Source organism: Pipistrellus hanaki (genome assembly GCF_964339955.1).
Source record: "Pipistrellus hanaki genome assembly, chromosome: 9".
In the NCBI taxonomy this organism is placed as follows: domain Eukaryota; kingdom Metazoa; phylum Chordata; class Mammalia; order Chiroptera; family Vespertilionidae; genus Pipistrellus; species Pipistrellus hanaki.
This window is the reverse complement of record NC_140511.1, coordinates 42,083,087-42,095,885: the sequence shown is the minus strand read 5'-3', so window position 1 is coordinate 42,095,885 and position 12,799 is coordinate 42,083,087. Positions and strand designations below refer to the sequence as shown.

At 41.7% G+C, this 12,799-nt stretch overlaps 1 protein-coding gene across 2 annotated transcripts in view; it reads left to right on the top strand.

The window, feature by feature from the left end:
• Positions 1-9,236, top strand: part of POLD3 (DNA polymerase delta 3, accessory subunit) — a 49,083-nt gene extending 39,847 nt beyond the window's left edge. For both annotated transcript variants that reach the window (XM_084893404.1, XM_084893405.1), the window contains exons 10-12: positions 437-549; positions 1,634-1,712; positions 6,788-9,236. In XM_084893404.1, coding sequence (XP_084749530.1) covers positions 437-549; positions 1,634-1,712; positions 6,788-6,987 — 392 coding nt within the window. In that variant the 3' untranslated portion in view covers positions 6,988-9,236. The remainder of the gene's footprint in view (positions 1-436; positions 550-1,633; positions 1,713-6,787) is intronic.
• The last annotated feature ends 3,563 nt before the right edge of the window (positions 9,237-12,799 follow it).

The window sequence follows — 12,799 nt, the reverse complement described above, 5'->3', positions numbered from 1 at the left end:
TTCTGTGACCTTGTCTAACTAACCTCTCTGAACCTCTGTTTACTCAATTCTAATGTGTGAATAATAATTGTCTCTTAGGATTGTTGTGAGGATAAAGTGAAACAATGTATGTGATATCCATGACTCAGTAGGTGATCAGTGGATATTTATAAAACAACTTCATACATGACATATTTGTAAAATAAGATTAGCTAAGATCATCTCTAAGGTACATTCCACCTCTAATAATTGATTGTCTAATTTTCTTTGTATAAAATTAATATGTATATTTTAAAGATATATTTGTGTAGAGAGATATTAACTACAGAGTCCTTGGTTGTCATGAATTACTGTCTGCAAAATGTCCTTTGCTGGATCTGGAAACTGAGCCAGTGGAGAAGACGATGTACCAGATAGTGCCTGTAGTTCTCTTATCTAAGCTGTTTCATAATTTCAGTCGTACCAGATTCTCCTGGGATTTATGAGGCTGAGTCACCATCCCCACCTCCTCCTGCGTCTCCACCTCCTGAACCAGCGACGAAGACTGAGCCAGAGCCTCCTTCTGTCAAGGTACAACTTTACTGGGACGGCTGCCTTTCCGTGTGCTCTTTTTCACCCAAGGACCTAAAGCTGTTCTCTGCTGTATACTTCACAAATGCCAGTAGATGGCTCTTGTCTCATTCTCTCCTATAAGTGGTAAGAAGACACGGTTGACATTCCCTGTCTTCTCACTTGACGTGAGATTTCAGCTGTAGGTCGAAGTCTCAGAGGGAGCTCTGTTTTCCCTGATCTCCAGCATCAGGGCTGCTGTGCTACCCAACTCCCTTTGGAATTGTGCAAAATGAGGTCTTGCCTGCATCAGAGCAAAGTGTGTGAAAAATAGAGCACAAACAGCTTATGCATGTTGGCTACTCTTCTGGAAAAGGGCTGGATGAGAAAAGCTGGCAACAAATGGGGAAATGCAGTTTTGAGTGATCTCTAGCTGCACCTTGTCTATAGCTGTTAGTGTAAATAATGAAGAGTTGAGAAGAAAGGTGCTGACAGGTTTCTTTTTCCTTTTTGTCTGTCATTTTTCCTGAATTCATTGTATTAAAGACTGTCATTTAAATTTTGCATTGATTTCTTCATTAGCTGAAGAGCATATGGGATTAAAGACCAGTGGAGATAAAGTAAAATATCAGTTTCAGATTAAATTAGATGGGCCTATCTTGCAGTGTCAAGGCTGAAATAGCCAGTATCTACAGCAGGGGCAGATGTCGTGGAAACCTCTGGTCTGTTTAGGGGCCTTCCCTGTGTGCTCCCATAATCCCTCCCTAGGCTCTCCAGTAGCGGCCTGTCTTCTCCATTAAGGTTCTTGTCCTATTGGTCTTTTTAACCCATGGTGCCCGCACTGCTCAACAAAGTATGTTGCTGAATGAACACAGATGTTTGCTCAATATGTTACTTTTCTTCTCATAAACAATGAAACATCAAGCTGGCACATGCAATGACCATAACTTGTCTGTGTGGTAGGTCTGGTCCTCTAAAAGGAAATGTATTGAATTCCTTTTTCAGCTTACCATCATGGAGTATTGGAGATTGCTTGTTATAAATTAAACTTCTATTTTTCTTTGTAGTTTTATTGGTCACCTTAATGTTATCTCTGGTCTTTCAGAGCTTAAGTGGAGAAAACAAAAGAAAACGAAAGCGGGTGCTGAAATCTAAAACCTTTGTGGATGAGGACGGCTGCATAGGTAAGAAAAATTTGGGATTCCAAATTCAGAGATAGTTATTACCTCAGAGAGGCACCATGGTCCTTTATAGAGCAGCGTGCATGTGTCCCCACCCCGACCCCCGGCGGTGCCTTGCTGCCTGTCTTGGCGCACACTTGAATAGATGGTAGGAGACCACTACAACTACAGGTAAACACCTGCTCTTGTCTGGTCCACGCACTACAGAAGTAAGCTTTGAGATCCCGGATGAAAATTGTCACCTCTGGTGGGGAATTTGATCTATGGAATGGAGCTAAATTTCCTTATTTTGCCTACATGTGGGTTGTTGTGAAGATTCAGGTGAGGTAATATATCTAAAAACACTTTAAAGATGGAAATGACAATACCAGCTTAAGATGTTATCATTGACCCAAAACCAAAATATTGGGGTTTTTTTTAGAATTGTTGTTTTATACATTTGAACAGTGGAAAAGGAGCTCCTACAGATGATTAGACTGAGGAGAGAGTCATGAGTCTTTGGTATTTTGTTCCATTTGTTCTTCATAGAGGTTTGACTCTTCCAAATCACTTCTTTAATTAATTTCCTATTTGTAAGCCATGTTAGGTAAATGGATGTGCTTTTTAAGGAGGCCTAGAGGGGAACAGAATTTAGGCTTTGAAACAACCTAAGTATCCATTGACAGATGATTGAATGAATGAATGAATGAATGAAGAAGTTGGGGTGTGTGTGTACAGAATATTATTCAACCATATGAAGCCCTAGCTTGTTTGGCTCAGTGGGTAGAGTGTCAGCCTGCGGACTGAACAGTCAAAGGCACATGCCCGGGTTTGTGGGCTCAATCCCCAGTCCAGGGCCTCTAGGAGGGAGCCGATCAATGATTCATCTTTGGTGTTTCTGTCTCTCTCTCCTCTGCCTTCCTCTCTGAAATCAAAATGTATATAAATGAAGAAATCCTGCCATGTGTGACAACATGGGTAGACCTTGAGGGTCAAACCATAAATCAGACAGAGAAAGACAAATACTGTGTGATCTCTTTTACATGTGGAACCTAAAAAAGCAACTCATAGACAAAGCAGTCAGATTTGTGGTTACCAGAGGCAGGGGGAATAGGAAAAAGTTGGTTAAAAGGTACAAACTTCTACTTACAAGGTAAGTAAGTACTAGGGATGTATGTACAACATGATGATATTGTTAACACTGCTCTATGATGTATATGGAAGTAAAGAATGTATCTGAAGTTTTCATGAAGAAAAAACTTTTGCTTTTGCTTTTTGTTTACCTATATGAGATAATAGACGTTACCTACTAACTAAACCAGGGGTCTTTAAACTACGGCCCACGGGCCACATGCGGCCTGCAGAGGAGTCTGATCCTGCCCGCCAGGTATTTTGGGCAGTGAGCGCAGCCGAGGTGTAACAGTAGGGATTAGTAGTTCATATAGTCCGGCCCTCCAGCTCTCTGAGGGACCGTGATCTGGCCCCCACTTTAAAAAGTTTGAGGACCCCTGAAACCTACAGCGGTTATCATTTCACAATATACAGTGGTATACTTCAATTTTAAGAAAAGAATTCAGGCTTTGAGTCATTGGCTTATTCTTCGGCCACGTTTTAGCTTGTTGTGCCTTTTCCACAAACGAACCGGACTTCTGTGGGGCTCTCAGGCTTGGCCTGATGGGATGCTCAGATCCTAGCACTGTGTGTCTGTGTTTAAACCTGCTGTTAATTAGATTAGCCCGTAATTGTTTCTTTTCTCCTGTGGCACCTGCCGCAGCTTGGTTCTCCTAGAGAAGTATTTTTTCCCTTTTCTTGTTCAAATTTTTGTCTTAAAAATATTGACTGAAGAGTCAGTTTTTCCCGGCATTGTGGTTGTTAAAACTAGTGAAGACATAAATTGTGAACCTGGTCCCATTATTTCCCACCTCCCATTCCTTTGAAAAGGTCTCTGGCATTTTAATTGTAGCATGTGATTGGGGAATAAAATTCCTTACATGTGGAAATTCTGTCTTTGCAATGCCAGGTTTATTGTGAGCCTATGAATTCTGAACTTTGAGTAGTAGTCTTTTTTGTTTTGAGGTTTGACAGTTGGTAGTAATATATGTATTTTCTGTTAAATTTCTTATTCTTTCTTTTAACTATAAGAGGACAAAAGCTCCAGTGCTAGTTTCTTCCTCCTCCTACTCCAAAATAAAAGTGTCACATAAATCTTTGTGAGCGTTCATTGGGAATTTGTGGCTTTACGTTTGGCCAGGTGTGGGATGCGGACCTTTTTGCAGTCCCGTCTTCAGACAGGACTTTAAGAGCCTTGGATGCAACAATGAAAACTATGCTCACATACCAGTTTGGTGTGTTTTTTAAAGCTTTTTAGTCCAAGTTCAACCTAATGAATCTTGGCTTCCATTACCGACAAAGGAGCTCGGCTTTCCTCTCTCTGCTCAGACTGTTCCAGATGTATCGGCACAGTGGCTGCCCTGTCCTGTGCTGGACCAGAGCTGGTCTCTGGGTTTACTGCAGGGACTGATAAGTTTGTGGTGGACTTCTGGACAAGGTGAATTTCTAAAGCAAAACAGTTGGTTGAAAAGGATTCTGATGTTTTACCCATGCAAAATGGGCCTTTTTATCTTTTTCAAACCGGGACTTTTAAAATGGTATCTGAGAAAAGTGGCCTGTTATTCAGCTAAAATAAAGATCCTATATTTTTAACTTAAAATCCCTTTTGGCCTGTAGTTTGAAGGAGCTACAGCTTTTAGTATAGAAAATGTTCCTTTTAGCTAGTAAGGTATACTCAGTGTGCTGCCCTGACTGTTTTTTAAAAACCCCCCCACCCCACCCCCACCCCCGAGCAATCTCTTGTGCAAATTTGGCAATGAGACAACCAGTGGTTTCATTAGTAAGTAATGAAATAATGAGCTAATTGATGCTGGAGTTTAATATTATAGACATGCTGCCATTTGAATACAGAATGTAGCTTATGAAGGAGCAATTAGTAAGTTTTCTTTTCTCTGTATAGATGCTCTTCAGACTTTGAGATACTGAGTAAATAACAGCTCTTAATTTTGTTCCAGTAATCTAGTTACATAATGCTTTTGAAGTTGTGTACAAGATGGGGATGGTCTTATGGGATTGTAACTGCTGAACTAATAGGTATACCAAGGAAATTCCCTAAGTATTTTAGAGCAATGTTTCTCAAACTTTGAGTAGATGCATGACTTGAAACCTTGCTAACATTCAGATTTTGATTCAGTAGAACCTGAGATTCTGCATTTCTAATGAGCTCATGGGAGTTTTAATGGCCTCTCGTCTGTGGAACAAAGTTGAGTAGGAAGCCTTTGAGAACACTTAATACATATTTAACGCTTATCAGTGTTTTTAGCCTCTAAGTTGGCAGGAGTCAGCAAAGTAAATTCTGGGCTCTTGAAAGTAATGACACATCCTGGCAGCTCTTGGGGAGGGGACTGTTAATTATGCAACCTTAATGACATCAGAGGGAATGAAGCGAAGGAGTAGCCAGTTGACCGCCAGCGTAGCCCATTGCGAGGGAGAAAGTAGCATTGAAGGATGCTTGCCAAAGATTACTACGTGCATCTGTGTGTTCTGTGAGGCAGTGTAATTCCCACTTAATGGAAGGCAAGGGAAGCGACTCTCACAACGAGGTCCCAGACCTACTGGATGTGAACTCTGGACATGGAGTCCCGCAGCCTGGGTTCTAATGAGCCCTCCAGGTGATTCTGATGCACGGCAAAGTTTGAAATTGTATAAATGGCAGACCAGGGATTAGAACACAGATATACTGATTCCAATGCTTATGCCTATAGAACCATTGCCTATAGAACCATTTGACTAATATATTTTATTAGAAATGATCAGTAATTATGAGCTTAAAACTATGCTTGTTCTTAAATGGGGGAAAAAATACCTTTCACTTTAATCATCTGAGTTTTTATTATGTATATTGGGTAATTCTGTTCAGCTAAGAAAAGATGTTTTTTTACCATCATTCGCTGCAACCAGGAAGCCTGAGGGAGAAGTTAGATGACATTGGTTATACAGCTGCTTCAGCTCTCTCAAGTCACAGGAAGGTGGCAGTTCCGTTTCTTGTATTGGCACATGCATTGCAATAATATCAGTTCTGTGACATGGTCTGTGCCCTTTGGGTCTTTCTCATAATGTCTGTTCACTAGTATAATGCTTTACATTAGGCATGTTTCAGTGAGTTTTATTGGCTGATATGGAGTAAGAGAATTAGTAACTATGCTTCTCATTGTATCATGATCATTCCTTGAAACTATCAAGTTTGTCATCTGATAGAATTTGCTTGGGACAGTTCTCTTTATGACATAAACTTAGACCACGTAAATCTTGGGTTAATTAGCATTCATTCAAAACCAAGAACTGAACAATTGAGTATCTAATGTCCAATTCTCTATACTTAGGATGTGCGGAGAGTGAGTGACATCAGGATAGAGCTAGTCAGAGAGTCCACGGCAGGGAGCCTGGCTAGACAGGATCAAAACTGCCAATAGAGCAGAGATTAAGACCAGGAAAATGATCAGTGGAAATAGGCAGGCACTACTAGAGCTCAGGAAATTAACTAGCATAGAGCAAGACCCAAAAGCAGGATTAGGGCAGTCAAATGATAAAGGCCTGGGACAGCCCCGCCTGGCTCAGGGGTTGAAAAGGCCTATGAACCAGGAGGTCGCCATTTGATTCATGGTCGGGCACTTGCCTGGGTTGTCGGCTTGATCCCCAGAGGGGGACGTGCAGGAGGCAGCCAATCAATGATTCTCTTTCATTGATGTTTCTCTCTCTCCCTTCCTCTCTAAAATCAATAAAAATATATTTAAAATAAAGGTATGGGACATAGCAATGAGGGAATAAGGGTGAGTGTTGATTCTGAACCCCAACTAGAGGCTGTGATCTCAAGATGCCACATACTTCCTACCTGAGGCTGGATCTGATCTGCCAGGGGGAGATGAGCACACCTTCCTTATCGGAGTGTCCGAGGGGATCTGGGAGGACAAGACTTCTCATTCTTTTGATGGAATAGTATTCTAAATGACTCAGGCCACTCATGTTCCATTTTCCCCTTATTCTACCAGTGACTGAGAAAGTCTACGAGAGTGAATCCTGCACAGACAGTGAAGAGGAGCTTAAGATGAAGACGTCTACACACAGACCCCCAGCAGTGACTGTGAAAAAAGAGCCCAAAGAGGAACGAAAGGGCCCCAAGAAAGGGACTGCTGCTCTGGGCAAAGCCAATAGGCAGGTGTCCATCACTGGCTTCTTCCAGAGGAAATGAGCTGCGTCTCTGGAGGGCAGCGATGGGGAGTGGTCAGGGAGACGACCAAGACATACAGACTCTCACTTACTGTGTAAGTTCACCCAGCGCCTCACCTCACCTGTCAGAAGACTGTTCTTCCATCTTGAAGGGTTTGTACTGCTGGCTTTTAACCAAAAAGAAATCACCTGGAAGCAAGAGGCAAATGAATATTTAAAAAACTGTTACCTTCTAATGACATTTTTAAAGCACAATCTTTGACCTGTCCAGGAGAAGATTTTCTCAACAAAAAATTAGAACAGGTTTCAGAATTATTATTACTGAAGCAGTTTAGTGGCTAATCCATTGCACCCTACCTACCTTGTGCCCTGATGGCTCAGGGAGTATTCTTCTGTGTTCCTTTGTATTCCATGGACTTGTGTGGGTATTTTTTATCCCTCGGACTTGTGTGGGTATTTTTTTATCCCTCAATTTTACTGGATGTGTTTACCATTCCCCTTATCATCCCTTCCCCACTAACACAGTTCTGTGTGAAGCCATGTTCTGTAAGTCTTAAATCTGGGTTGGACTGAGGCTGCAACAGAAATCTTCCTGTAATCCTCTCCTCCCTTATAAAGTGCACTGACACCTGGCTACCTACCAGCGCACCTCTGTGTTCTACCCCTTTCACAAAAGCGCTCTAGACCTTCATTCAAAATTCGTGGTTAGGGCAAAACCTCAGGTGGAACGCAAATAGAAGTGTAATGATGTATTCAACTCCACCAGAATCACCGAGAGTCAGCACTGACGGCCTTAGAGGATGGCTCATGCTGCTGACACAGCGCGCACTTTACACCGTTCCTGTGATTTTTGTCTCCTCCCCGTTCCTGTGATTTTTGTCTCCTCCCCTCTCCCCTTTCCCCCTGTCAGTACCTGAAAGTGAAACCCATACAATGAAATGAAGGCGAAAAGGAGAATCTTTTCCTACATGCAGTACGTAACAGTTAATAAAATTTCTTCTTGAGGAAACTGTTCAGAAACAAGAATTTTCTAAGAAGGTCATGCGGAAGAGAGAAAAGCACACGTTTACTATACAGATGTTGCTCCTCTGTATTTTTAACCCTCCCATTTGCCTAAAAGTCCAGCTCCCCAAAAAGAGATGGAGAGATGGAGTTGTTAGGACTAAACTGCTATTAAATAAAATATTGTCATTTGTTACTTAAGGAAAGTCATCTATTGCAGTGATAACTTTTAACAACTTCCATTCTGGCTGCACAGTGAGCTCAGTGTATGGAGGGGGTGTGGCAGTGGCTACACTGGGCTCTGGGGATGGGAGCACAGGCTTGGCTGCCGGTGTGACTCATTACGAACAGACAAGGGATGTCTGACTTCTTTCCATCTTATCCTGGTGTATGTCCTAAGTCAGTGGTCGGCAAACTCATTAGTCAACAGAGCCAAGTATCAGCAGTACGACGATTGAAATTTCTTTTGAGAGCCAAATTTTTTAAACTTAAATTTCTTCCAATACCACTTCAAAATAGACTCACCCAGGCCGTGGTATTCTGTGGAAGAACCATACTCAAGGGGCCAAAGAGCCGCATGTGGCTCGCAAGCCGCAGTTTGCAGACCACAGTTCTACGTGATACAGTCAGCCATCTACTGTTCAAAGCCAGTATTGTGACGGACCTTGGGTTAAGAGCAGTCTCTTGAGCAGCAGTCACCGAGGGCTCTCTAGCCAGGCACCCATGGACTTGATTAAGCCCAGAGGTTTGGGGGGTGAGTCCTGGCATTACACCTAGGTCTTGTAAAGGCAGAGGCTTTGTGTAGCAAGCCGAGTACAGGATGACATATTCCAACCTCGTCTTTTTTAAATCTGGAAGGATGGAGAAAAAGATGGAAAGCCTGAACTTAAAAAACTTAAAAAAGCCTGGACCTTTACGAAACATTTCTGGAGAGGGATCCCTTTTAAATGGTTATTTTTGTCATTGCCTCTGGTCATTTTTCTAAATTGAAAAAAAAAAAAATCAACTCAGTCTCTTTTTTTAAACATTGTTATGCTGAGGTCTCCAGTAAGCTAAATTTAGAATTGGAAACCTTCGGTGCTGGTTGAAAGGAAAATGCAGATTCTGTGATAGTGATCCTGTGATTACTATGCCCAATATGCTGCCTAAACTCCGAGCTGTCTGCAAGATTTAGTAAGTGGTGGCTTTTTTTTTTTTCTTTACACAAAACTCTACCATATTATCCCATGAGTTCAATAAATTTGAGAAGTTGTTTTGAAATAGTTCAAACTGAAGGTCTGATGAGTCTGTTATTTGACAGGATGGCAACAGCATGTGCGTTATTTAAACTGAACAGGAACAAGGCTGTTTTTCAGTTTATGTTGTTAAAATTGCATACCCATAGTCTGAGATGGACAAGTTATTTGCTGCCTTCATCATTTTTTCAGCCCTGTGGGAAATCTTAGTTCCAGCCAAACTCATTTTTTTTAGTTCATTTAGAAGAAAATTTAGTCCTGATCTTGCACATTGTGTTAGTTTGGCTTCCTCACTTGCTAGCTGTGTGACCTTGGGCAAATTCCTAAGCCTCAGGTTCTTTACCAAAAAAGCTAAAAAGACTTCCCATGAATTGTCAAGACTGAAGTAATGGACAGCATAAACTTAGTGTACAATGGCAGCACATAGGTGCTCTACAAATGGTGGCTTCCTTCCTGATGTCATAAATGATGCACTTAGCTCCTAACTCTCAAATGTTATCAAGGATATGACCCATATGTTACAAAGTCATCATTCTGGCTATAAATGTAGTCAAAGGGGGAAGACAATGGTCTGTTTTTAGAAAGGTTTTAGAGAGATTGGATATTTTCCAGTTGAAAGAAAGTGAGATTTATAGATAGCGGGTATTTACTTTTCATTAAAACATTTATTTTGTGTCTACTCTGTGTCAGGCCTCTGACCTGGCTACTAGCGGATATAATAGGATCCTAGATTTTCCCTGTCCTCATGATCCTAGTGGAAAAGAAAAGCCAGTAAAACAAAAGAATGTGGTGAGTGCAGCAACAAGCAGCACATGATCCTCTGAGAGCTCATAGGAGAGGTGTGGAGGAAGTCCTCCTAGGGAAGAGAAGCCAGGCGGTTTTTTTGAAGATGAGAAGGATTTTACCAAGCAAAGGACCTAAAGGAGTTCTCGGGCAGAGGAGCATGGCTTTGGGGGGAAATGGTCTGTTGAATTTAGGAACAGGGAGAAAACCGATTGAGAAATGAAGTTGGGGTTCCTGCTAAGGAGTCTGGATTTCATTTGAAGAACATGAGGTCCAAGTGAAGAATTTTACGAAGAGGAGTAACAAGTTGATTCTCATTTAAGAGTGACAACTGGGACAGTTACAGGGTGGTGGTGGCATAGGAGGACACTTGCTCCCTCACGAGTACCTGAAATGTACACCTATATAAAGAGCAGTTCTTCCTGAGAGGCAACTGAAGGCTGACTGAACACCTTCTGCACAACAGATGAATTAAGAGACCAAGTAGAGGAGGCTGGGTAACCACTGGAGCTCTAGAGGATTGGAGCTGGTAAGTGCCATTGTTACCATCCTCCACCTTGGTAGAGTGAGCAGGAACTCTATGCAGGTGCTCTGGCATACCTGCACGATAGCTGTAGCACGTTCCCAACCACACTGCCCAGAATCCATCTGGCCCAAACAGGGAGCAAGCAGGATCGACCAGGTGTCACCACATAGCACCTGGCCTCTCTGCCTGGAGCTGCTCCTATTGGGCAAGCCAGCACCCAGGCGCACAGTAAGCATCTGCCTGGCTGCAACCAGCCTGCCATAACTACCTGGCACACAGTCCACACAGATGTTGCTTCTACACAAGATCACTTCCTTCACAACAGAGTCGCCTTATAGAGAAGACCTGGAAGATGTAATTTTCCAGGATCTGTGGAAATTTTTCACTATCCAAAGTGCTGGTGAACATCATTACTTACTTTTTCTCTACTTCCATAGAGTGAGCAGGAGCTCTCTCCAGGTACGATAGCCCTGTAAGACTGCCACAGTGCATTCCCAGCCACATTGTCCAAACACTTTTGTCTCTGAACAAAGGGAACAAGCAGAATCAATAGAGAATTACTACATGCACCATCTGGAGCCACTCCCACCCAATAGGCTGGTGCACCAGTAGCATAGGCCCCCCTCTTGGCTCCAACCTGCCTGTCAAAACTACTGTCATGTACAGAGATCACTTCTACACAAGGCCAGTTTTTTTAAGATGGAAAGATAGCTATTTCATTTAAGTGACAGAAATAAATAAGTCAAACAAAATGAGAAGATACTGTGTTTCCCCGAAAATAAGACATCTCTGAAAATAAGACCTACTTACAGGTTTCCTTCTGACTGAAATATAAGGCATCCCCCGAAAATAAGGCCCCCCTAGGCTAAACATGAGAGATTTGGTCTACTGATTCTGAAAGAAATGGAGTCACAAGAAATTCACCAGGAAATTCAGGAATTGGATTGTTATGATGATGTTCCAGAAGATGATGACATGATTGTCATTGAATAAATGAGTAAATTCTTGATACTGTAGGATTCACAGTTTGTCTGGTTTGTGTTGACAACTACCGTACTACCGTACCGTATACAGGTAATAAATTTCCTTTATTTTCATTTAACAATAAATGTGTACTATATTCTTCTTCATGGAAAAATAAGACATCCCCTGAAAATAAGACCTAGTGCATCTTTGGAAGCAAAAATTAATATAAGACACTCTTATTTTCAGGGAAGCAGGGTAGTTCTCAAGTGAAAAAATAGGAAAAATCCCCAGGGTAAGATGGACGGGAGCAGGGAAACCTTAATGAAATGGAAATAATTTGCCTGACAACCACTTAAAGGAAATGATTATGAGAATGCTTACCAAACTTGATAGGAATAGAGGAATTTAGTGAGAGCAACCGAGTTAATACAAAAAAGAACCAAGCAGACCTAAAGAATGCAGTAATTGAAATGAAAAATACTCTAGAAGGAATCAATAGCAGATTAGCTAATACAGATAAAAGGATATGTTACTTGGAATACAGACTAATGGAAATCAATTAAATCAGCAAAATATAAGTACTTTTTTCTTTTCAAAAAATGATAATTTAAGTAAGCTCTGGGACAACATCAAACACACAAACACTTGCATTTATAGGGAACCCAGAAGGAGATGAAAGATAAAGAAGCAGGAAATTGATTTGAAGAAAAAATGGCTGGAAACTTTTCTAACCTGGGGAAGGAAACAGACATCCAGGTCCAGGAAGCATGGAGAGTTCCAAGTAGATGAATCCAAAGATTACACCAAGACATATTGTAGTAAAAGTTAAAGATAAATAGACAATTTCTAGTGAAGTTGGTGGAGTAGGTAAATGCTGTGTTTTCCTCCAATAACTACATCAAAATTACAACTAAATTATAGAACACCATTGAGAACTACCTAAATACTAGCTGAACAGAATTTCTATAAGGATATAAGGAAGAGGCCATGTAAAGGCTAGTAGGAGGGGCAGAGACATGAAATAGGCCGGTCCCATACCTATGGTGTGGTGGCTAAGAAGCAGGAGGTATATCTCAGCTGTGGAGATCCCCCCAGAAGAGCAAGGGTTCCCGTTCCCAGATCTGTCTCCCTAGACCACAACTCTGCCAGGAAGAGAAGTCCCCACAAAAATGGCTGTGAAAATCAGCAAGGATTGTGGCTGAGTGAGATAGAGAGCTGCTGGAGACCAAGCTGTAACAAGAGACAATGAAGAGGATTTCATAATGATAAAGAGATCAACAAGAGGATATAACTTGTAAACATTTATGCACACAATGTAGGAG